General features: G+C 39.8%; 1 protein-coding gene and 1 long non-coding RNA gene across 2 annotated transcripts in view; both read right to left on the reverse strand.

Moving 5' to 3' along the window:
- The window catches only part of LOC121141316, a 135,717-nt gene that overhangs the window by 107,406 nt on the left and 2,336 nt on the right, over window positions 1-25,975 (reverse strand). The gene's annotated exons all lie outside the window — the stretch shown is intronic.
- Window positions 20,752-23,612, reverse strand: LOC101837681 (E3 ubiquitin-protein ligase TRIM52-like). Its single transcript, XM_005070315.3, has one exon. The coding sequence runs from the start codon at window positions 23,083-23,085 to the stop codon at window positions 22,423-22,425; it is 663 nt and encodes a 220-aa protein (XP_005070372.1). The 5' UTR covers window positions 23,086-23,612; the 3' UTR covers window positions 20,752-22,422.

The following is a 25,975-nucleotide window of genomic DNA, read 5'->3' on the forward strand; positions in this document are numbered from 1 at the left end:
CCAACAAATGCAAGAAAGAGAGAAAAAGACAAAGCAAAAATTGCAAGAAACAATTCAAACAGTACAAGGATTGAAAGTTGCAATAGAGAAAATTTTAAAAAAACACACAAACTGAAGGAATACTGGAAATAGAAAAGCTGGGCAAATGGTCAGGTACAACAGAATACAAGAGATGAAAGAAAGAATCTCAGGTGTTGAAGACACACTAGGGGAAATAGATTCATTGACCAAAGAAAATCTTAAGTCCAACAAATCCCTAACACAAAATATCAGGAAATATGGGACACTGTGAAAAGACCAAACCTAAGAATAATAGGTATAGAAGAAGGTGAAGAAAACCACCTCAAAAGGGAAGAAAACATATTCAACAAAATAATAGAAGAAAACTTTCTCAAGCTAAAGAAAGACATGCCAATGAAGATACAAGAAGTTTATAGAACACCAAATAGAATGGACCACAAAAAGAAATCCCCTTGCCACATAATAATCAAGACCCCAAACATACAGAATAAACAAAGTATATTAAGAGCAGCTAAGGAAAAAGGTCAAATAACATACAAAGGCAAAGCATGGAACTCATCCAGACCCTTTGAAGGTGGGTGTCAGTGAAGAGGCCTAGGTAATCTATGGTAATCTAGGTAATCTATGGGGCTTTGTATAGTATTTATCCCTGGCATACAAATAGACTTTGGCTGTCCATCCCACAATATGGGATGCTCTCTCAGCCTGGACTCTTGGGGGAGTGCCTAGGCCCTGTCCTGGATGAAATGACAGACTCTGGAGATCCACCATGGAGGGCCTTACACTCCCTGGGGATGGGAATGGAGATTGGGTGAGGAACTGGGGTCCTGGTGGGGAGGGTGGGGGAAGGAGGGGAAGAAGAGGGAACTGGGATTGACATGTGAAACAAGCTTGTTTCTAACTAAATTTTTATAAAGGAAGAAAAAAAAGATTATTCCTACATCTGAAGTCCTCAAAAATGGTGTGTTTACAAATGTCCCAAGAAAGACTCACTTAATATCTTGATCAAAGTCCTGTTTGTGACAAATAAGTTACTCAAGTGATCATACAAAAATTGAATAACTGTTTATTTTCCATTATGTGGTATAAAGTCTGTGCTAGTCAACTGCAAGTTAGAATCTAATTTTTTAAGGCAAAAAAGGCTCTAAATAATGTCAGAGCTATAAATTTAGGTTGTGGGTAGATGAGCACAAACACACCAGCAACCATAATAGAAGACAGACCACATAGTACAGCTGACTTTATGAAAAGATGAGATTATTTCAATAAGTTTACAAAAAGCAGTCATACTTGTAGACCCTGAAATATTAGTAACATTTCAAATGTAAAAATATAACAGGTATTGATAACAAAATAAGGAAAGCAGTTGGAGGAGAAAATCAAGAGATGAAGCTTGGTAAGCAAGCTATGGATTAGATGATCCTGAATTCTAACTTAATATATATATATATATATATATATATATACATAGAAATGTTTACATACACATACTCATGTGTGTGTATGTGTGTGTGAGTGTGTGTTTGTGTGTGTAAAAACATCTATTTTATGTGGGGAACTGGGAATTAAACCTCAGGCCTCATACATGCTAGGTACATGCTCCACCACTCACTGAGTATGTCACCAGTCCACCACAAAGATTCATTTTATTTAATGGTAGAACCACACTACTTCCCCATCTCTCTGTCTTAATGGGATTTTTGTTAGTATATGTTCCCAGTACAAAAGAGTAGATAACACTTTCACACATGACTTAGGCACACTTTCATACACAACAGTTTGATCATATTCATCTCCTTGCCTTCTCACCCTCTTTTTCACCTCCCAGCATTCCCTTCCTCATCTCTAAAGTCTTTCTATTACATCTTTTTTGTTCCTAGATAATAAAACAAACAAACAACAAAAACCAGAAACAACTCACAAATTTGAACATCATCCATATATAGGGCCTTAATCTCTACGTTTTGGTCCAGTTTTACTATATGTGCTGCCAAAATGAACACATGAATAAATTTTATTTTTCCCTTACTGACTTACTGATAAGGATTCCAAGAGGCCCTCTTCCAAAGACAAGTGACAAAGAACTGTTTGTTAAGGTCTCTCTTTCTCTCCTCTCTCTCTCTCTCTCTCTCTCTCTCTCTCTCTCTCTCTCTCTCTCTCTCTCTGTGTGTGTGTGTGTGTGTGTGCGTGTGCGTGTGCGTGTGCGTGTGTGTGTGTGTGTGTGTGTGTTGAATACAAGCTTGGCACTATAAATTTGGTCAAAAGCCCACAGCTAGGGAAGTCACAAGCACTGTGGAGGAATCTACTACTGATTTCTTGTTATATGGTCATATAGTTAAGCTATCTTATAAATATTCACGTTTATACACCTAGCCTGGGTGCAGCCCCTATTCTTGGTCAGAAAAGCCTCTTCTGGTAGTGGGCAACAGTCAAATCAGAGACTCAAAACTATCCTGAGTGCTGAGAAGAAGGGGTTTCAGAGTGATGAGCCCAACACCTGGCACTGGACTAAGGCGCAACCAATGCGGGTATTAAAAGAGTTTTCACAATGGCCTAATGGCCTACTTTTTAAAAAAGTGAAACCATTGTGTTTCATTAAAAAGAATGAGTTTCAAATGGAACACCGAACAGATACGATTGATACAGGTAAAAAGAAATTACTTTAAATAGGTTCCTAAAAAAATAGTAAACACAAGATATGGAAATATAGAATGAAGTTCCCCATTTCCAGCTGTTACTGAGGACTGGTCCTATTCCCAGTCTATGAGATATCCCAGAAATTGTAATAAATTCCTCTTGTTGTTTAGCCTGTTTCAGTTGATCTTCTGATCCTTGCAATAAAAGTGGTCATTATTAATAATAACTCTTTATCCCAATGGAGAATTTTAAGAGTGTTGACTATGGAGACATTTAAGCTTAGCCAGATACCATTACTATATCCAAATGAAATTTTAGACTATAAATAATTAAAATCATTTGTTTCATATAAACAAATTAATTCTACTATTTTAATAACCAATGTATGTGTTTTTAGTGTGCATTGGCAGGGAAACATCCACACATAATCACTCAGACTCTACCTTCTAGGGTCTTCTCCAATCAATCAAGCCAGAGGAGAAAAGGATAGAAGAAACAGGTCAGGAAAAGTTTAATGGGGCAAGCACAGAAGAGGAAAGATCATTGCTTACTCTCTCAATGTATACAACTCAATTACAATGTTGCACATAACTAGGAGCAGGTCTGGGCAAGAATCCCACCAGGACCAAAAAGATATAGTCCACTGACATCTCTTGACTTAGAAAATGGAATAGTCATTGGACAGTTAGTCATCTATTTCACAACAAATATTACTTTGTCTTTTGTGAAATGGATACACTGAATATAACTTGTATCTAAATATTAAACAAATTAAAACATTTCAAGAGTTTAGGAAAGATACGCAAGTATCAGTAATTCAAACATTAATAATCTTTGATTAGTTACTGGTATTTGTGTCCTCAGTAACTTATTCTAAGTTCTTTAAGAACCCAGTTTTAAGAAATTGACAGCACTAACATTTCAAACTTTAAGAAAATGTGTTTCGTGGTGCACAATTTTAACATCAGCACTGAGGAGTCTGAAGTAGGAGGATTACCATGAATTTGAGATGAGCATGGGTTGCATAGCAAGTACCAAGCCTTGTTTATTAATTAATTAGTTAATTAATTAATGAGTAAATAACATCCATACCTAAACATATCGTTTATTTATAATAGGCTTCTCTTTGCCACTCAAATAAACTCAGATGCCATATATACAATGAAATCTGAATAATTTATCTCATCATTGCCCACATTTATTTTTATATGAAAAAATTAATCATGTTCTTTCTGCATAAATCTGCTTCTATTCTCTTGACATAAGGAGATAAGTATAATTAGGGGGTCGTGGATATCTTGAAGATCAAAAATTCAGATTACAAGCCACTACCTAAGCACAGTGCCAGCACTGGGTTATACACTACAAAGTCAATATTTCTGCTATTCATTCGCTGCTCTTTCAAGAAAAACAAGACATTCTTTTGAAAGATAATTTGGTGGCAATCATCATTATTAACATGTATTCATTACAAATATCCCTATGCTACCAAAAATAAAATAAGAATATTATCATTTCTTTACATAAAATTCTCCATCTACATTTTCAATTAATTCACTAAAAAACAGTCAACTCCATGAGGTAGAATTACATAGTATATATAGATGATGCTAGGGCCTTATGTTACATGAATATAAAAAGGAGGAAACAGCTATGACGCCTCACTTTTGGTTTTGTTTTTTTTGTTTTGTTTTTGCTTCCAAGACAAGGTTTATCTGTGTAGCTCTGGCTGTCTTAGAACTTGCTCTGTAGACCAGTCTGGCCTTGAATTTACAGAGATCCACCTGCCCTTGCCTCTGAAGTACTGGGATTAAAGACATGTCACCAGCACCTTTCTAACTGACACTAAGATGCTTACTAAGAGATTTACAGAGAGGGAGGACTGATGACCAGAGGGGTTAAGTCTGGGCTGGTTTAACCCCAGAAACAGCTGACCTGACAAGGGTTAGCTCTTGAATCCCAGACTGATGCCTGGGAATCCAGCATGGGACTGATCAAGACCCCCTGAATGTGGGTGTCAGTGAGGAGGCCTAGGTAACCTATTGAGCCTTGGATAGTAGATCAGTATTTAATCCCGGGTATACAAATGGACTTTGGGCACCCATCCCACAATGAGGGATGCACTCTCACCCTGGACTCTTGGGGGAGGGTCAAGTTCCTGCCCTGGATGAAATGACAGACTGTGGACACCCCCATGGAGGGCCTCACCCTCCCTGGGGAAATGAGGGGATATTGACGGGGTTGGTGGGAGCATGCGGGAAGAGGGGAGAGAAAGGGAGAGGGACCTGGAATTGACATGTGAAGCAACCTTGTTTCTAATTTAAATTTAAAAATAAAAATAATAAAATATAAAAAAAGAGATTTACTGAGGAGAAATAGTCTGGAGTACGGTTGTTGTATGATCACTAACATTAAAGATAAAAAGTATGTGCTAGTTTCTGTGCTAAGTGATTTAAACTTCATATCATTATTTTTGCCAACTCACAATCAGGAATGTTAAATATCTTGCCCAAGATCACCTTACCAGGAAGCAGAGAAATTGTAGGCTCTGCACTAATACTTTTGTTGTACAAGATTCCCATAAAACATATCAGTGCTTGCTCTCCAGATTAAGCACAAGCTTAAAAAGAGAATTTCATTACAAATGCAACTATCATATTAGTACAAGGACAGACAACACGCTTATAAACACAGCTGAAAATTTTCATATTAATTACCCCCATTGGATTGTTTTAATGGTGGCTCTAAATTGTATATTTTTCTTCCCTTTTCTATGAGACAACTAAAATGTAGAGAGGTTGGATATGTGAATAAATAGTACATCAATGAGGAGCAGAGCCAAGACCTTTTCCTAAGCTTTTAGAGTTTATATCATTGCTCCTTCTGTTTATTACATGGGCCTTTTAAGACACATTGTGTTCTTGTTGCATAGTTTTATTTGTTTCTGATATGCGAGTTTACCTTGTTTTCAACTTGAGCAATTCATTATATACAATTTATCACTGGCTTCTGAAACAAGGCAAACAATCATGTGAACCTTCCTTGTTCTCCTAGAAAACAATAAAACGCTAGTCAAAATATAAGCCTGTGTCCTTGAAGTAATGGTTTCTATTAATCTGTTTTCTTTGAATATGATTTTATTATTCTGTTGTCACACAAAATGATTTTCTTTTTATTTTCAAGCCCGTGTAGCACTGACCTTTCCTTACACCTGTACCTCATGGCTCTCCGTAAAATAAGCACAGTCAGAAGAGAAAGGAAGCAGGTGCAAACCTGGGAAATCAGGTTTGTTGCAGAAAAACGGAAAAAAGACAGGAAGTAGTGTCAATGATGGCAAGACAGCAGTAAGGACAGTCCCATACTCGACTAACACGACTGTTAGGAGCATGTCATGTAGCACGACTGTTAGGAGCATGTCATGTAACACGACTGTTAGGAGCATGTCATGTAACACGACTGTTAGGAGCATGTCATGTAACACGACTGTTAGGAGCATGTCATGTAACACGACTGTTAGGAGCATGTCATGTAACACGACTGTTAGGAGCGTGTCATGTAACACGGGCTAAACGAGAAACAAGCTACGTGATGCAGATCTTCATGGAGGAGAACAAGGAGAGGACAGACTCTCAGAAGTAATGACAGGCTACTAATAAACCAGCTGTGAGAGCAGACAGAGGGCACTGTAATCGCAGGGAGAATTTGCAGACATAACACCTTCAATGACAGAAGACGGTAGAAAAATTTAAAAACCTTTTATTGAAGAGGGAGCTCAATAGCTAAAGGTAAACACAGTCATTGTGTGAAAAAATTACAAAGGAAAAGCAAACATTAGGTTTAGAAGAACAATGATAAGAATTGCAATACAAGAAACAACAAAGTAAATAAATAAAAGTGAAGTACATTCTTCTATTCTAAATCTGGCATGAAATCAGACATTTAAGAAAAATAGATTTAAATGTAAGTGCTGTAAAAAGAAAAAAAATTCGTAACACAAACATCTTTTATCATTTTAGCCATCTTTTTTATTAACATGGTAGTCAAATGTACAATCAGAAATACACTCAAACAAGCAATGAGAATGATGATATAGACTAATACATTTTTATTGTTACATGACATGTTCTACCAATGTACAACCATAAACTTATTTTAAAAAGTAACTTGTTAATACTTGCTTTCATGTTTTTCCAGACAACTGGGCAGCAGAAATGTCACTTGATCCATGCTTGAGTTCTTAAAAGAACCAAAGACATAATAGGCTTTAAAACACCTTCTACTGCTGGCATCATGAATGCTTTCTGGCTAATTCTGTTGGACAACAGAGACAAAGTATGCCTGTAATTACATCCCAACTTGATCTGTGCTTGCAGTCATGTAATTAATACTTCCTCTACAAAGCAATGGAATAATTAAAAGAGCAGATATTTGTCTAAAAAAAACCAACAAGGAGGGAATACATGTGCATTTTAGCTTCAAGCAGCCACTCCTGGGACTCCATTTGCTATGGGAAACTGTAACTAGATTCTCAGAGCTTTCATTGTACCAAGAGATGAAATGATACTTCCTTCCTGCTGAAAGCAATAGCGTGCACAGAAGAAAGGGTGGCTGGAGCCTGTATGTGTTCCATGAGGTCTATGGAAACGGTAAACATAATCTCAGTTCCTGGCTACCTAAGCCACCTCACTACACTGCCAACCACATTTCAGTCTCAGCCAGGAAACTGGTGCAGAAACCTGGCACCAAAGGTTAGACCTCAGCTTACTCGGTAGAAACAAAACCCCGCACTCCAGCAAATTAGAATGACTCTCAATTCCACTTACAGCCCCTAAGACTATTTCTATAGAGGCATTCACAGCAGTAAATGTAGATGCTGTAGAACTTAGAAATCCTATGGAATTGTTTCCTGATCCAACACTAGAAAAAAGTAAGACTAGACTTAGCAATATAGACTTTATTACTAGGAATCACTCTTCAGAACCTGACCCAGTTTTAAACGCCTTGACATTTCTTTTTCTAAACTGTTTACACAATGCCCAGCAAAACTCATTATTTTCAAAGTCCCTCTCCATTTCCAATCAAGTAGAAAATAATTTAACGTAAATCATCTTTTTTTTCAATTGTTTCTGCCAAATATTTAAAATATACAACAGTGTTAGAGTCCACAGAACAAGAGATGGTCATTTCTGATTCTTCCCCTGACTTCCCACAACTAAAATATTTAATTCTTGATGATAATAACACATTTAAAAGGAAGTCTCCACATTATTCTGCAGGCATACTATATAACACCTGATTTTGAAGATTTCATTTATAAACTTGTACGATAATAAACTTGTGAAAATAACAAGAATTTGAGTAGGCACTAATATTCCGTACACAAATACACACAAAATTTAGCTGCCCCTATCATAGTTCAGAGCACACTGCTTAGTAATGTGACTGGCTTACCCTGATTATTATAGAGGTGAGCTGTCCTATTTTGAAAGAATACTGTTCTCAACTGCTGGCAACCATTAACCACTTCTAAAACAACCTGACTTGGGCATCTTCATTCTAGTGGCTTGACTGATTCCATTTTGGATTCATGAAGTTAATTGGTCTTCTCATAAATTATAGAAGCTCTTAATTCTAATCTATAAATTATGGCAGCAAAACATGAAAATGTTAATATGTGAATCTGCATGAATATTTAAAGGCAATAAATAAGATTTATATTCCATTAAACATAAAATAATCTTAACAAAAGAACAAAATTATTGACAGGATACACCATGACCACCTTCTTGGCAGTGATTCTGAGCTCACATAAATAACCTGTTTTACAGAAAAACTTGCAGAAGAGGGAGTCCCTCTCCACTGGAGATCACTTCGTTTTTCCACTAGAAAACAGCATATGTGGTTTTTAATATATTTTTGGCTTGGGAACTCAGAAATTCAATATGTGCTCCAATTTACAAAAACTGGACGCACAAAATAGAGAATGGCCCAACTCCAAGTGGACTCAGTTTTCTAGAGTTGGAAACGGAAGTGTGAGGACAATACTAAGAAAATTCTGACTAAATTTGCCAAGGGCAGAGATGTCTAAAATCAAAATTGTATTCACTAAATCATCACTTTTTACTTCATTTACCAGTCTCACCTCGAAGACTGAGTTCACTTTAACATAATGAGAACTGATTTATATAATTTATGTAGAAGTGAGTAGCTGCCTGCCCTGTGCATATTGTCACAATATTCAGTCCATTTTCTAAGAGTGATGTTAACAAACAATAAACATAGGAAAGCAACCCTAGTTATATAATTTTTGTATTTGATGATAGCAGGGCTAACACCAGCTGTGTCCATAAGAATGTCCTACAAACCACATTCAAACATGGTTTCATAAAGGAAAAAACAAATTATGGGCTAATGTGAAAAATGCTGAGTCAAATATACACCCAAAGAGAGATTATTTTGAGAATTCAGAATTAAATTCTAGCTGGAATTTCTGTTCTACGATATAGGACTGGCTTAGAATGAGTTAGGACCTAGATTTAATCCCCAGCCCAGAGAGTGGGGAGAAGGTAGTCTGAACTTATCTGTAACCCAGCCCTTGAGATGCTGAAGTCTGGGCATCACATGTTAAAGAGCTGTAGGCCAGCCTGCACACACATAAAGAAATGTCTCCCAAAAGGGGAGGGGGTATAAGTCAATGTCAGAAACTGGAGGGAATGGAATGTGCTGTGCCATAGATAGGATGATAGAAACAAGACAAGCAGAGCAAATGTCAGCCAAAGTCAGAACCCCAGGAGCAGGACACTTGTAGACATAGCACCTGATGAAGGGGAACTAGAAACTGCGTGGGATTGGAATAGTGTGAGCATCCACGTTTTTCTATTATAACAAAACATCATTTTCTAAATTCCTTTATTTGTGTAATTCAAGTTTCCCATATATGACTATGACGTTAAATATGAGTGTTTATTACTAATTACCTGAAGTGTTGACTGATTTTTCAATGAACATGTCTTCCTGTCTTTTTTGCCTCCTTTAAAGGACAAGGCACTTATCTTTTAATCCTGATAATCATATGTAAATGAAAAAATAAATGTGATAATTTGAGTGTTTGATTATTTCAACATGTGTTCTTGAGATTTCTAAATTGAATGGTTAAAAGTAATAAAAATAGGGCTTGGGGATATAGCTCAGTGGTATACTGCTTATGAAATATACACAAAGGTCATGGGTTCAATTTCCAGAACCATAAAAAAAAACAGGGGTAATATCTGAAGAAAGGGAAAGAACCTGCCAGAGGGAGCAAGGGACAAGAGAGGGCAACAAGAGAAGTGGAAAGAATGAAAATAAAGTGTAAGGACAAAGATGAAAATGCAATGACGATACTTATTACTCCATATGCTAAAAGAACTAAAGTGTTTTTAAATATTTTTAGAAATAATTTCACTCCATTATGGCTCCCTTTTAGCTACCTCTTCAGATATTGATGACTATAAGTATTTACAATAAAGAGAAAATTAGTGAATTTTCAAGATTAGCTGACTTAGTAAAAACCTTAAGTAAAAGCCCAAAAGGAGCATAGATTTAATTCAATCTGTCAGCATAAGTAATGCAAATCCATATATAGAAAAATGCACTTTACTAGAATGAACATATAATAAGATACAAAAACAAGAATCTATTCACAAATCAGAATATTTGTGAATATTCTCTTCAGATTCCTCTGGTGATATGTTATTTATGATTTAATAAAGAATGCCTGAAATCAGAAAGCAAAGCAGCCACACTAGTTAGCTGTAGAAGCTAGACAGTGGCAGCGTACACCTTTAATCCCAGGACTCAGGAGACAAGCAGATGAATCTCTCTGAGTTCAAGGCCACCCTGGCCTATACAAGAGTGAAGAATAACAGAGTTCACCCCTTTAATCCCAGTACTAGGGAGGTGGAGACAGGACCATATGGCTGGGCAGAGAAAGGAATATAAGGAGGAGGAGACAGGAATTGAGAGCTTTTGTCTTTGAGGATTTGTGGAGACAGAATTGCCATTTCAGATCTACTGGCTTGGCTGCTTTGCTTCTCTGATCTTCAGCCAATCTTTATTAAATCATAAATAATATATCACCACAGACTCCCTGAAAGATGAGAAGATGATGAGAAGTAAAGAATAGAATATAAAATATGCAAGAAAGAAAACCATAATAGAAGCCAAAGACTCCATTGTGGTACTTCAGAAGCTTATGAACAGTTAAATTTCTAAGTATGGAAGATCCGTCAGGCAAAACAGGCCTTTCCAGAGAGCAATGTCAAAAACAGAAGATGGGAGCTTGCACCAACACAGCCACAAACAACTGTCAAACTATTTACAAAACAGGAACTATCCAGAACAACAAAAACAGGCACTAAAGAAACATACATTCGCTTACATTTAACCAAAGACACTATAGACTGACTACACCTCTAAAATGAAAGACTTGTTACACAGTAGTGTAGGTTCCTTAACCCAGGACTGAGCCAATGCAAGATGAATCAACTGATGCAACAGAAACTCCAACAAGAAATCTTTAACAGGCAGACTTCCCAACTCTTCCTCCAGAGTTTAGACCATTGCGTTTCCCGGCCCCTGCCCCTACCTCCTCACTCCCCCCATCTAAGACAGCTCCCTAACCTACCATATCAAACTGAGTCCCACATCCAATGCCCTGGACTACTCTAGCAATCCCTCCTGCACCACAAACAACCTCTAGGATTCTGCAGGTCCCCTACCTATTTATCTCTCAATCAACAGGATCCTCCCACACCACATAATACCTTTCTGCACAGCCAGACCTATGCCAACAGGGTGTAGGCTTGAACCAAGAAGTACATATCACATACCAACCCCAGACTCATCTATTCACCTGACTTCATTCCACCCAAAATCTGTCTATATATCCTATCTTCTGGCCCAATCTGCTCTGTTCACATGAACTAAGAAAAATCCACAGGCCCAGATCTCACTGAGAAAGTACCAATAATATTAAAGATGAACCCCCAAACATACCAGTCATATAGTTATGTTTACCAATGAGAACTGCCAACATGTACACCAGAACACATTATTTTAAAAGAACAATCATGCACTTCATCAAAGAATTTAAAGAAGTCATTGAAAAAAGCTCCATGAAATTAAAGAGAAGGAGCTTAAGAATAAACTCTTGAGTGATGTCCAAGAAAATACCTTAAGGCTGATGAAAAGACTAAGACAACCCAGGAGTGGATAATGGAATTCAACAAGGAGACAGAAACACTGAAGAGGACCCAAGCTGAAATGAAGATGGAACAAACGAACGCCAGTAACTAGACTAAAAACTCAAAGGAATGTCTTACAAGGAGAATGAATTAAATAGAAGATAAAATATCAGCACTCAAGATCTAGACCAAACAAGAAGGCCGGGCAGTAGTGGCGCACGCCTTTAATCCCAGCACTCGGGAGGCAGAGGCAGGCAGATCTCTGGGAGTTCGAGGCCAGGATGAACCAACAGCCTCCAAAACAATACAGAGAAACCCTGTCTCATAAAAAAAAGAAAGGAATATGAGCAAAATTTAACAACATAAGACAGAAACACAGAAGAAATGTTGGACATGATGAAAAACTTAGCCTTAAAATTACAGGTTTTGATAAGAGAGGAGAGCACAAAGTCAGTGGCATAGATCTGATCTTCAACAAGGAAACTTCCCCAAACCAAGAATAAAATATGAATAAAAGAAGCATGCATAACACCAACTGGATAGGGCCAGAAAAAGAAAAGCTCCACAGCATATCATAGCTAAAATACTAAAGACATATCAAAGAAAGCATATTGAAAGCTAAAGGAGAAAAATGCAAGTCATATGTAAAGGAAACCTCATCAGAATAAGAGGTGATTTCTCAATGGAAACTTTGAAATCCATGTAAGCCTAGAACAATGCATTCCAATTTCTAAAGACTGTATGACAGCCAGCATAGAAAAACTATCTGTCGTAGTTGGAGAAAGACAAACATTGCATGATATTAAAAAGCCTTAAAACCTTTATGTCTAACAAACCAAACCTAAAGAAAATACAGGAAACAATACTGCCAGATGAAGAGAGTAATGAGCACAGCAGAAAGATTATGGATAGAAATATGAAGCCAAAATTATTCAAACACAAAGTACCACTAAGAACGAAAACAACACAACAATTAACATGATAACTGCAATTAGCATACACATTTCAATAACTTCAAATATCAATTTTCCAATCAAAACACAAGTCTGACTGAATGAACCAAGAAACAAGAAACATCTGTTCTAAGAAACACATCTTCCCTTTAAAGATGGAAGCTGCTTTGGAGTAAAAGAATGTACTTTGGACAAAAGTAAGTACTTTAGCCACTGGTGCTGCCGCCTGGGTCACGGAGGTACGGGGTCACCATGTTTGAGTCTGTGTCCCTGCAGCTGGGAAACAGGGTGATTTCTTGGCTCCTCTTACCATTAAACACTCTGCAGATGCCCAAGGTCTGATCAATCACCTGAGATTTATGTTGGTACTGGAGGCCTTGCTGCTGCCAGCAACATACTGATCTGGGCGGCCTGTGCTGCCATTGGGGTCATGGTGATGTCTGGTGCCAAGATGCTGCCTAGGGCCATGTCCGAGTCCTTGGTCTCTGATGCTGTTTGTGACCCATGTTAGCACTGGCAGGGGAGGGCACTGAAACCATGAGCCAGGCCGGGAGCACCACCTTCAATGGCCCAGGGATAGCTGGCCTGCCCTTGCTTAATACCGGAGCAGGAGAGCTGGCTCTGCCCCTCAGGAGAGAGCCCCCCCACCTACACTCAGGAGAAATGGCCCTACCCCCTCACCACAGGTGTACATTATTATCATAGTCCATAATTAATTCCCTAATCTCTTTATTGTCTGTGTATCATTTCCATGAATCTCGACTACCCTTTGTTGTAATTTAAAAAAAGAGGTGTGTGAAAGAAAGATGCCATGCATCTGGGTTCAAGCAGAGGGGTTTTTACTAGAGAAAGGGATCCTAAAAGGGGGAAAGGGGAGTGGGCACACCAGCCTCCAGGGACAGGAGCAGCAGGAGAGAGGAAAAGGGGGAGAGAGGCAGAGAGAGGGAAGAAAGGAGGGAGGGACAGAGAGAAAGGGAGGAGAATCAGAGGTGGCCAGGGCCCTTTTTAAAGGGAACACAGCGAATGTGCACAGGTGGCGCTCTCAGTGGCTGCAGCTGAGAGCATGAGGCCAGTACAGACGCTGAATACTAACACCTTTACTCTGTTATCACTTCATTCACCCACTCATAAAATTAATAGTAAACGGTTAATTTTTTAAAAAGACTCCAATCAAATGGGACCAAAAAGACGACACCTCCATCCTAAAATCTATCAACCTTCAAACTAAAAGTAAATAAAGAAGCTAAAGAAGGATATTTCATCCTAAGGAAGGGACCAGTTAACTAAGACATTGCTTTGCTAAACATCTAATGCATCAAATTCTTGAGCACCCAATTTCATTTAAAAAAATACTGCTGGAATTAAAGACACAGATTAACATCAATTTATTCATACTGGGTGATTCCAATACCCTGCTTTCTCCAATAGACAGGTTATCAGACAAAAAAATAAACAGAAACATCAGGATTAAATGACATCAAACATCAAAGGGACATAATAAGTATCTATGGAACATTCTACTCAGAAGCACAGGAAAGCTTCTCTAAAATAGACTACATCCTGGAACACAAAACAAATCTCTACAAACTCAAAAAGATTGACATCACTCCTCAGACTCTATCTTACCACAGTGCAACCAAGCTTAAAACTGACAGCAAGTAAATGTCTAGTAAATATACAAATTTATGGAGATTAAACAACTCATAACTGAATGATGAATGGGTAAAAGAAATAAAGACAGAAATTAAAGAATCCTGGAATTAAATGAAAATGAAAACATAACAAACTAGATGCAGTATCACAAGGGAAACTTAGCTCTAACTGCCTGCATTTTAAAAAAATCAGAAAGAGCACAAATAACTTAATGATGCAACTCATAAATTTAGAAGCATAACAGCCAAATCCAAGCCCATTTGACATCAAGAAATAATAAAAATAAGAGCGTAAATCAATGAAATAGAGGCAAAGGAAAAGCTACCCAGGGAAGGAAGCAACTAACAGTACTAATCAGCTCTAACTGGACTTAAAACCAACTCAACCAGGGTGAAATCACACCTGGTATTGGAAACCTAGCCAACTACCCAGGGTACTGTAGTAAAGTCATGGCTCTTCAAGGAGAAATTTACAAGCACTTTCCAAAACTAGCATAATCCCTAACTACACTCCTAAGTATTTTTTTCCTGACACCCCAGATAAGGGTGGTTATTACCTCTCATCAATGGAACTCACTTCTCCCATAGGTGGAAACCATTATAGAAACACACAATCAATCACAATGCAGACTGCAGAGTCCAGGCCCGGTGGATACAGCTACAAAACAATTCCTGCATCTAAGAAGGCTCGGGGAACACTGTGGAAAGGGGGACAGAGAAAGGACCAGAGAATTAGGAAGTAACATCAGAAGCTAGACCTATAAAATCTCACCAACATAACTGTCTAACCATCAGCTGATCAAGAATACCAGCAGAAACAGACAGGGAAGATACTGAGACCTCAGCTCTACACAAAGAACCATGGGAAGTGGGAGAAATAAGTCTTCCCCAGAGAAGCACCCACTAATTATCCAATACTAATGGTCAGCCCTGAAAAAAATATATATATATATGATTGACCAGGTGATATTTAGGAATACATATGCATATGCAAATGTGCATGTAACAACAATTAATGAAAAAGAGACCATGAATTTAAAAAACAAGTACAGGGTAAAAAGGAGTTTTGAGGAAAGGGAGTGGAGAAAGTATATAATTGCATAATCTTAAAAATAAACCAAGAATTTTTAATAGAGTAATGGCTCAGTGTCATCAAGAAAATAGAACAAAACAAATGGGATGAACTCTGACCTTCAAAATTTCATGAAAGAAGAGCTGATAAAATGAATCAATGCCAACTTTAAAATAAGTGTAACACCAAGGAGGGAATACATGCACATTTTAGCTTCAAGCAGCCACTCCTGGGACTCCATTTGCTAAGGGAAACTGTAACTAGATTCTCAGAGCTTTAATTGTACCAAGAGATGAAATGACACTTCCTTCCTGCTGAAAGCAATAGCGTGCACAGAAGAAAGGGTGGCTGGAGCCTCTATGTGTTCCTTGAGATCTATGGAAATGGTAAACATAATTCCTCCAGAATATGGAGTTCAAGACCATCCTCAGCTATATATCCAATGTGACTACACTTCGGCTTACGAGAGACCCTGTCTCAAAAAACTAAGTACAATATTAAAAAAGGAAAACACTTGTACAACACTAAAACAAAAATTTACTATAATACTTTTAAGAGAAAAAAAAAGCCAATCCATCCCCAATCCCAAAGGGGAAAAAAATCCAGCCATCCACTATCAATCCATAACTGTTTCCTTAAAAAAAATCTCTCAATCTCCTTCTCTCCCTTTCTCCCTCCCACTTCCCCAAATCCATCTTCATAACCAATCTCGGTTTCCAAACTGGAGAACTACAGAAGGAAATAATAGCACTTCCCGCTCTTATCCCAACTAGGACAAAGCATTGTCTCCCCATTATACTCCTTACTAACAACCACTCATTTACAATTCACCTTAACATATTATATGTAGTGATATTGTGTCTGTGCTCTAACAAATAAAGCTTGACTGAAGATCAGAGAGTGGAGCTAGCCACTAGCTAACCATAGAGGCCAGGCAGTGGTGGCACACACCTTTGATCCCAGTCCTTGGGAAGAGGAAACGGGAAGTAAGATGGCTGGGCTGAGAGAGAAATATAAGACAGGCAGAGACAGGGGTCACCCTCTTTCAGGCTGAGGAGTTCTCTAGGTAAGAGGTGGTTGTGGCTTGCTCCTTTGTCTCTCATCTTTCAGCATTTACCCCTGTTTCTGACTCCTGGTTTTTATTATTAAGACCAATTAGAATTCACACTACAATTATATCTAATTGAGTTAAGTCATTCTAACAGTCTAAAACTGGTACATAAAATATTGTAAGTTTCAGGAATTATTTCCTGAGAAAACCAGCCTTGTCTGTCTCTTGGTCAAATCATTTCCTCCAATATCAAGAAATACTAAGGGGGAATGCAATCCAACCTCAATGATTCTACCTTTCATAGGTGTTGACATTCTGAACGGATTTGTTGTATTAAGAAAGGAAATGGACACCATCAATCAGACTTTTATATCATGTTTTAATCAGAATCTACTCAGGACACAGTCTAAGAGCCAGACCCCTGGATGCCCTTGTTCAAAAAGGATTTTTTCCTACCTGACTTGCAGCCCACAAAGGAAGAACAAATACTGGCAATGCTTTCTACTTAATTTGGTATAAGCTCATAAAACAAATTGCCCAGATAACTGGACATGTCTTCAATACTATACTATATTTTCCATAGATGTAAACCAGATTTATAACTTAGAAGTGCAGCAATAAATGAACACTACTTATTATAGATTTGTGCCAAGTCTTATGTCAAAGTGAAATAAAAAATGAGACAGCCTACTTTGAGTAATGAAATCTGTCAGCTCAGTTAACTCCTTTTAAAGTATTGATGAGGAACTTTAAGGTTTGAAAAAAAGTTAATTATTTTTAGTAATACAAAACTATGTAAGTTATTACATGTACTCGTTTAAATACTTTCCTTAAAAATAAACTTATCCTAAATCTTTTGATTTTTGCAAGATTTTTTTTCTACTATTCATTTTTCTCCTTTCCACTTGCACATGGAAACCACTACTATCTTGAAATTAAATTCCTATTTCCCTCTAAGGAGTTTCTCCAGCCCCACTAAAGTCAGAGTTGGCACTTATGCTTTTCTAGACTAGATGGTCTGGTCACCATTTGTTAAATCCTTTGTCCAAAAAGAAAAAAAAAGTAGGGGCTAATGTTTTCTATGCTGTGACACACAAAGTGGTTTTTAGGCACATCTGGTCATCCTGTGATAACAAAGTAATCCAGCTATTATAAACAAAACTTAAATCTAAAAGCATCCTTATTAATTTTTTCCTGTTTGTGGCCAAGATGTGGGGGAAAATAGTAACAGTAATAAAATGAGGAAAGCAGAACTTCCATCTGCAAAAATTCCCTGTCTACATACTTCTTCCTAAAGCTCTTTGCCAAAGGCACCGTTTGGACACAGGAAGTTTTAGTAATGCTCATTACAGGAATTAGATGATATATAAGATATGTGGAGATTGACTGCTATTAGTAACACACACAAACCACACACTTCCACTACTTTTTTTACAAAAGGAAAAGAATTAAATTTACAGTTAAAAAAAAAACATTTTTCAAAAAAGTCTTTGTACTCATTGGGCTCCACATAGCTAAAATACCCCGGTGCACTCACTATCTGCCCCCTCTTAGTCTTGTCCTCTCTTTACTGGAGGACTAAAGTCCCCAAAAGTTTGGATTCAGTTTCTCTTCCATACCTCTGCACATAATGACTGCAATTTGATAACTATTATTTCTTAATGCTAATCCAGTTTGTACTCACTTTGCTCTCAGCTTACAATAAGCAGGCCAGTTTTGGAAAACAGGACCAATTTTGACACATCGCTAGACTGCATGAGCTGTATCTTGACAATGACTCATGAGTGCAACAGATTCAACAACTTAACTAGCTTAGTTTTTGTCTTTACAGTTGGTTCTGTGTTCCATGTCTGAACTGTTTATTTATTTATGTTACCTTTGGCTTTAAAATTCAGAACTGAGTAGAGCTACAGGGTTTATTTCCTTTGTAATTTATGAAATTACACATCAAATGCTTAATATTTTCCAACAAGAAAAGCGTATATATACAGTTTCATTTCTTTTTTGCTCAATTTTACAAAAACTCATCAACTTTCCCTCTCTTTGTCATTTTTGCTATGCTTTTGCTTTCTATGCGCTGCAGTTTGAGTAGAAGTGTTCATTGTAGATTTGGTTTCCAGCTAGTAATGCATTATATGAGGTTCTAGATATTTTAGGTAGCACTACTGTGAAAATGTGGGCCGCTGGGAGGGGAGCTTGTAGTTATATACGGCCTCTTTTTCTGCTTCCTGCCCACAATGAGGTGAGTAGTGCGCCACTCATTCCCACCACCATGGTATCTGGCCTCACCAAAGGCCAGATCAACAAAGCTAAGGACTCAAACATTTGAAACCGTCAACCAAAATTTATCCTTCCTCCCATATATTATTCAATTAAGGTCGCAGTAATAGAAAAGTAATTAATACACCAAAGCAGTAATAGTTTTTATTCGTCCATAACACACACAAATTTTGTAAAGGCAAAAAGAATTTATGCGAAAAGTTCAATAAAATATGCTCAAGACTTTTTCTGTATGTTTTCCTTTAGCTGCATGTCTACCAGCACATATCCCATGAAGTTAGCCCTCAGAATTCAGAACTGCCCTGTAAAAACAGTGACCTATCTTCACTTTTACATTGAAACTCAGTTTCAGGGGAACGCAGCAGGTTCTAAGAAGCACGGTACTGGACTGAGCCAGACAAAGAGACAAACACGATGTCCTAGGGCTGTATGCCCCAGGCTCCGAGGAGAAAACACTGGCACTGTCATGGTTAGCAGATTTACAGTGTGTTACGGGAGACAGACAGAGAGTGGTTCGTGTCCAGTGAACGGGCATAATATCTAAGAGGTGAACGTGATGAGGAGTAAGCTGAAGTGAGTGACTTGATGGCCACCCAGGACCATCTTGGTGCCTGGGCCTGGGATGCTGCCATGTCTGGGTTCACGGTCTGTGTTGATGCCCCTGGTTCCACTACTCGTCTGTCATACAGAGGTATGGGCAGGGGAGGAGAGATGGCCCCCTTATCCTTCACCCCTCACTGCCTGGGACACACAAGGGAGCTGTTCCTCTCCTGGTCAGCAAAGTAGAGCCGACCCTGTTGGTGAGGCAAGGGTGAGCTGGTCCTGAGAGTGTGAGCGTGGGACAGCTGGCCACACCCCACTCTTCTGCCATGTAGTGAAGGTGAGGGAAAGAGGCCCTCCTCCCCTTGTCCCTGCCCCGTGGGGTGGGCAAGGCAGCTGACCTCCCCGTTAAACCGCAGCCCTGGGGAAAGTAGACTCTCAGCTCACCTAGAGAGCATAACAGACCTGAAGACCTGGCCAGGTCCCTCATTTGTAATATGGTAGTGTGGGCGGGGTAGAGCTCTGCTTGCCACTTGTGGCAGGTGGGACAGCTGTTCCTGCCCCTTAACCAGCTGCAGCACTCTGGAGTGGCCTCTGTACCTCTCCTGGGCAACTCAACAGAGCAGACCCTGAGGATGGGAAAGCAAGAGCCCCCCTCCCCTGCCACCACTGCTCATTGCTGCCAAGAGTGAACTAGCAAAGACAATGCTGGAGAGCTTCCCTGGCGGTAGGACAAGGAAGAGCTACCAGGCTACCAACCCTGCAATCAAGCAGGCCTAGAACCAGGGTTATGAGCTGGTCCACCCCAACATCTACCCTATCTATGATCTGCCGGAGCACATGAAGGGGTTGGTCCTGCAGACCCAAAGATGCAGGATTTACACAACACAGGGCAACAACAGGATAACCAACAGGAGTTCCAGTGAGGGCCCAGCATTCAGTGTAGCAGAAACCTGAGGACTTGAAACAGACCAATGACTCTGTCCTGCAAGTGAAGATATATGGATAAAGGGGTTACTGTGTGACTGTCACACCGCAGCTCTCATGACGAGATTTTTCCTTTTCTTTTTCTCTTAAATTTTATTTTGGGGGGAAGTGCAAGGGCAGAAGCAGATAAAAGGACTAGAAATGAATGGAATGGAAATGCATGATGTGAAAGACATTAAGTATAAGTAAGAAACTAAATTTCAGAATTGTAGTTTTTAAGAATTGAGGCCAGTCTGGTTCCAATTTAGAAAATATTTACTAGTCTTTTATAATCATCTTGCTTTCAAAATTTATACTTTCAACATTTACTCTGAAATTAAATTTTCATTCAATCTTTTTAGTTTTAAAATGAAAATTTTATTTAGATAATATAAGCATGTCACTGTGAAACAAATTTCTCTTTACTGGGTACTGCATAAAATGCAAAAAAAAATTAAGATATTTACAGTTTCCTCCCAGTTAGACACAGCATGGAAAAAATAAAAACAAAAATGTAAGAACTTTGAAAAATAAATGAAATAGCCATATCTGTGTATATAGTTTACATACACACAAATTTCTTGTCAATCAGACTTATTTAATTCCACAAACTCTTCTTGAAGTGCTTCAGTAAAAACTGGACATCAAGGTGAAATCCATTTCTCCCCTCAAAACTACCATATGTAGGTTTTAATATGTCTTAAACACAGCACCATGTATTTCTGAATTTCTTGAAATAACACTAATAAAGGGGTGCTATACGGGAAAGGGGGCTCTAAAGATAAGGAGGATGGGGGTGCAAGGAAGGGCGTGTTGAACAATAAATATTCTTTCTTATCTTAAATTCAAGCTTAGTTACGTTTTTACGTTTTATAAATGACATCATGTGATGATATTAGAGACTGCCTGGGGAGAAGGACGGACCAGCTTAAGTATGAGATACACATGTATGAAACCGTCATAATGAAATCTATTATTTTGTGTATTAACTTGAATCTTTTTAAAGATAATATTCATGAATCTGGCTCTTAAATTTGGTTCTAAGCCAACAAAGTTAGGCACTTTTTATATGAATTTGCTCACATAGTTATATATGCTGTTCTTGGCAAGTTTTGCTTTAAATACTTCACAATGAAAATCTTAGTATTTCCCTTATTGCATTTCAGGGTCAACGCTAGTGTTAAAATTGTGTTGAAAGTTTTAATTTTTCAAAGTTAAAATTGTGTTGAAAGTTTTAATTTTTCAAAGTTTCATAGTTTCACTTTCAATTTTTCATTGGTACTCGAATGTTAGGATTGTTATCCAAATGCTGAATGCAGTTCTCTTTAAAGACCAAGGAACTTTAGATCTAACAAAAACAGTGAGAGGTCTTCAGATCTTCAAAAGCAAACTGGAATAAAGAATGGTATTTTTCTTAGTTTATGACAGAATACCTTCCCAACAGACAATCCATAGACATTGATAACACAGCGTATCTTGACAACATTTAACTTTTGCCCAAAATCTAAAGTATGGCATTACTACAGTAATATTGACAGACTCCTAACAAGCTCAAAAATACTTTTAAGTAGTAAAATACCAAACTCATGAAAATGTACTGTTTTGAAAGCCTAATTTTGAAGCAGTTTTCCTCATTCTCGTGTGTAAGTAAATTCTCAGCTAACAGAAACAAAGGAAGAACTAATGTTTCCTAAAACTGAAGTTTGACCGTCATTAATTCAAAACAAATTGGGTGAGGGGTGCATGTTAGGAAAATAAGTAATCTTCCAAGCTACATACCGAATTCTAATTCTAAGACTGAACCAAGGACGACACTAGAAATTCCTTAATTTTCCCCCCAAAACTGGGGGCAGCACAAGGTCCTACAGGTTTCTCGGGGGTTCCTTTTGCTCCTTGTATACCTGAAGCACTTATCAATGGCACCACATTGTGATTTTGTACAGCCTGGAATCTAGATACACTATGCTTCTACTTCACAGAAGAGCATCAGGGCTTCCTCGTATTTGGAGCACACGCTTTGCTCGTTTCACGGACTACGGCAAATCTGGCGAATTATGTGGACCATGTTGGCCAGCTGCAAATTGGGGCGAAAGCTGCGACTTGGAAAGGTCCTTCGGCACTGTGGGCAGCTGAAGATCTGTGGAGAACGCCGTATGCGGGCGTCTGGATAGAGCTGCCGTCGCACAGGGGGATGCGGGGGTCCTGGCCTGAAGATGCGGCGGTGGCGGTAGCGGCCGCGGTGATGGTACTGGTGGCCGCTGGGATGCTGCTCGTCCCTGTCTTCGGGAAACACCCGAATTCTCAAGTCGTGCACCAGTCCTTGTACGTTGTTGCTCACATCTTCTTCCTCGTCATCCCACGTGGAGCCTGCGGTGTGGCGAAGCCTTTGGTGGCTAGGAGCGACCCAGGGTGGGGCAAGCGCTGGGGGCTGGAGCACGCCCTCCCCCTGCCCGTCCGTGTCCTGTGCGCGCCTGTGATACAGGACCTCTCTGACGACCTGGTTCTCTGGGGCGGGCTGGCCTTGGTCCCGTTCGTCTTCCTTGCCCCACAGCTGGGTCACACATCCCCGGCAGAAGTTGTGACCACAGCCGATGGACACCGGGTCCTTAAAGTAATCCAGGCAGATGGCGCACACTGCCTCTTCCCGAAGGGACTGCATGGGGCTGGGCGGCCCGGGAGGGGCTGCCATCTTAGAGCAAGCAGGTCCTACGGAAGCTGAGAGGGGGGTGGGCGGAAGGCCTGGCCCACCCGACGCCACCCAGGCGCCCAGAGGCGGTGGGCGCCGCCGCTACCCGGCTGAGGGGCGGGACGGGGAGGGCAAAAAGGCCTTGCTACCCTCCCGAAGGGTGGAGAGGTGCGGGCCTCGCTGCCCCACGGGGTACGGCGCTGCCCGGATGAGGGGCGGGAAGGCGGCGGCCTGGCTGCCAGAACGAGGGACTGGAAGGCGGCCTCGCTGCCCTACCCGGGGCGACAAGGTGGTGGCCTTGCTGCCCGGATGAGGGGCGGGAAGACGGCGGCCTGGTTGCCCCGCTCCGGGGGCGCGACCCCAGCCCGGGTACGACCTCCGCCTTCGGCCTCGGCCTCGGCCCTGCCTTCCTGGGCTCCCGGGGAAGCCTGCAGCCCCGGGCAGGGACACCAGCTCAACTCACACGCAGGCCGCCCACCGACGGCGGCGCCGCGGCCCACAGCCCGCGTCCGCCTCTCCCGCACCGCGGAGCCCCAACTGACTGCCGCCGCACACGCTGCTCTTTATAACAGAGGCTCCAGGAAGTGACGTCAGCGGGCTCCGGGACCTCCCTCTCTCCTAAAGGGAGGACGCTCTGGGCCCTGGGCGGACCACCGTCTCGATGGTGTTCGAGGCGGGGGGGGAGCGGTCCAGCCACGTGAATGCCTGTCATCCCAGCATGGCAGACCTGAAAGATCGGAATTCGAGACCACCTGCGGCCACACAGCAGCGTGGAAGCTCATACTGGTCACAAGACTGCTCTCTAAATAAACAGATAGCTAGGCAGACAGATAAAATACAAACAATACAACCAGACCGGTGGGCCCAGGCTCTTAAAAATGAGGACTCATGCTCCAAAAGCTGTTTTCTTTTTTGATTGTTTCTTCTATACAAAGAGAGCTTAATTCTTTCACAGACAACTGCTTCTCCTGACTGACAACGAAATACCATTTCCCATCAAAATTCACATTAAATCTCTGATTCCATTCCAAGAAATGTCAAAACTTAACCTCTTTACTCTCACTACTCTCTCGCCCCACAGGAGAAGGTTGTTACAAAACTTGATGAACATAATCAAGTCATACTGGAAAGAATGTTCTGGACTGGGAATATGCAGCTGCACTGAGGAGATATTTTGGCCCTTCCTGCGTTATAAAAGTTAAGATGATTAATAAGTATGGAACTGGTCTACCGAGAGTACTGCAGTCCCTTCACGGTTATTAGGAGATGTGTTAAGCACATGAAAATAGATGTATGTTATTTGTTATTGAAGGGTTTGCTTTTAACATTTTTAAAAATTTAAGCCGTTTGTGGGGTTTTTGTTTGGTTGGTTGATTTTCAGTTTTGCAGAACATTCAACACTGGGGATTTCCATGCTTAGGTCAACATTTTAAAATAATCCCATTTGTAAAAAAAAAAAATTTAAAAACCTAAATATTCCAAAAGGCCTAAATTGTTTACAGCTTACAACTGAAGCACATGCTTGCTTCCTCCTAACATCTCACTCAAGTCACTGAGCAGATTTTTAAATTACAAGTAGCAAATGTCATCCAAGGAAAGATAACAGCCACACAAACTTGTAGAGACAAATAGTAATTGATGCTAAAGAAAGGTAAATCAAAAGACTTTAAAATGAAAATTAAAAGGAAAGATAAAAGCAACCATAGAGGGGCCGGGCGGTGGTGGCGCACGCCTATAATCCCAGCACTCGGGAGGCAGAGGCAGGCGGATCTCTGTGAGTTCGAGGCCGGGCTGGACCAATAGCCTCCAAACCAATACAGAGAAACCCTGTCTTGTAAAAACAAACAAACAAACAAACAAAAAAAGCAACCAAAAAGAAAATTCAGGAGGGAAAAAAAAAAACCCAAGGTTCTGAAAACAGTCACTGGCAGTCCCAGGTATCCACAGCAAGAGAGTTGAACCTCTACAAGTAAAGAAATAGATACATAATTACACAATAGCTGAGCGGTTCCTCTTAAGAAAACTCCGGTTTATCTGCTACAAAGAATGAGTCAGAGAGAAGTGCCAAAAACACAGACACAGAGAATTCTCTTATGGGGTGCACTTGCAACCACGAGAACTCTCCAACCTTTCTTATCTAATTCTAATGTCAGCAGCCAGTGGTAGACACTCATGGGAGGAACCGGATTTAATTTTTCTCCAGAGAACCTAAACAGATTAATGAAAATGTCTGGGTGGAAAAAAATGTAAAACATGGTCAAAAGTTCACTACCCAAGCAGTGGAAGTACGTTACCCAACAAGGCAGAAAACCAGTTCCATTCTGCAAGTGAGTGGTTCATTTTTACATATTTATTGACAGTTAAGATTCTGTAAGTATTTGAAGAAAGCTTCCAACATAAGGCAGCCTTTTTTTTAATGGAAAGAAACAATTTTTGGATAAAGTAATAGCATTGGAAAAATCAAGCATATATGTGTATAGTTAAACTTCTAGCCCGCAGACATTGGTTTTACTAAATAAAAACAATCTTATTTAAAAAAGACACAGAAGTTAGATAGACTAGCATTTAAAAGCACATACTGCTCTTGTAGAGGACCTGAACAGTTCCCAGAACCCACATAAGATAGCTCACAAGCACAGGCAACCCCAGTTCCAGAGGATCTGACACCTTCTGACCCTCTACAGCACCTGTACTCACCTGTGTACATACACCCACAAACACACAGGCATGTATATTTTTGTAAAATAGCGAATCTTTAAAAAGATACAAACAAGCAATGAAATGTGGGAGGGGAGAGGAGACAGCATCAAGTAAGTAACACGCTGTATTGAAGCAAGCTTAGGAGGATCTCCATGTAAAATTAGCCAGCTGCTGCAGTTTGCTTTTCTGTTGC

Source organism: Mesocricetus auratus, unplaced genomic scaffold (genome assembly GCF_017639785.1).
Source record: "Mesocricetus auratus isolate SY011 unplaced genomic scaffold, BCM_Maur_2.0 Super-Scaffold_2245, whole genome shotgun sequence".
NCBI classification, from domain to species: domain Eukaryota; kingdom Metazoa; phylum Chordata; class Mammalia; order Rodentia; family Cricetidae; genus Mesocricetus; species Mesocricetus auratus.

Bases quoted from the DNA above. Each gene is read 5' to 3' on its own strand.
- LOC101837681 (XM_005070315.3), bottom strand. From the start codon at position 23,085: ATGGCAGCCCCTCCCGGGCCGCCCAGCCCCATGCAGTCCCTTCGGGAA.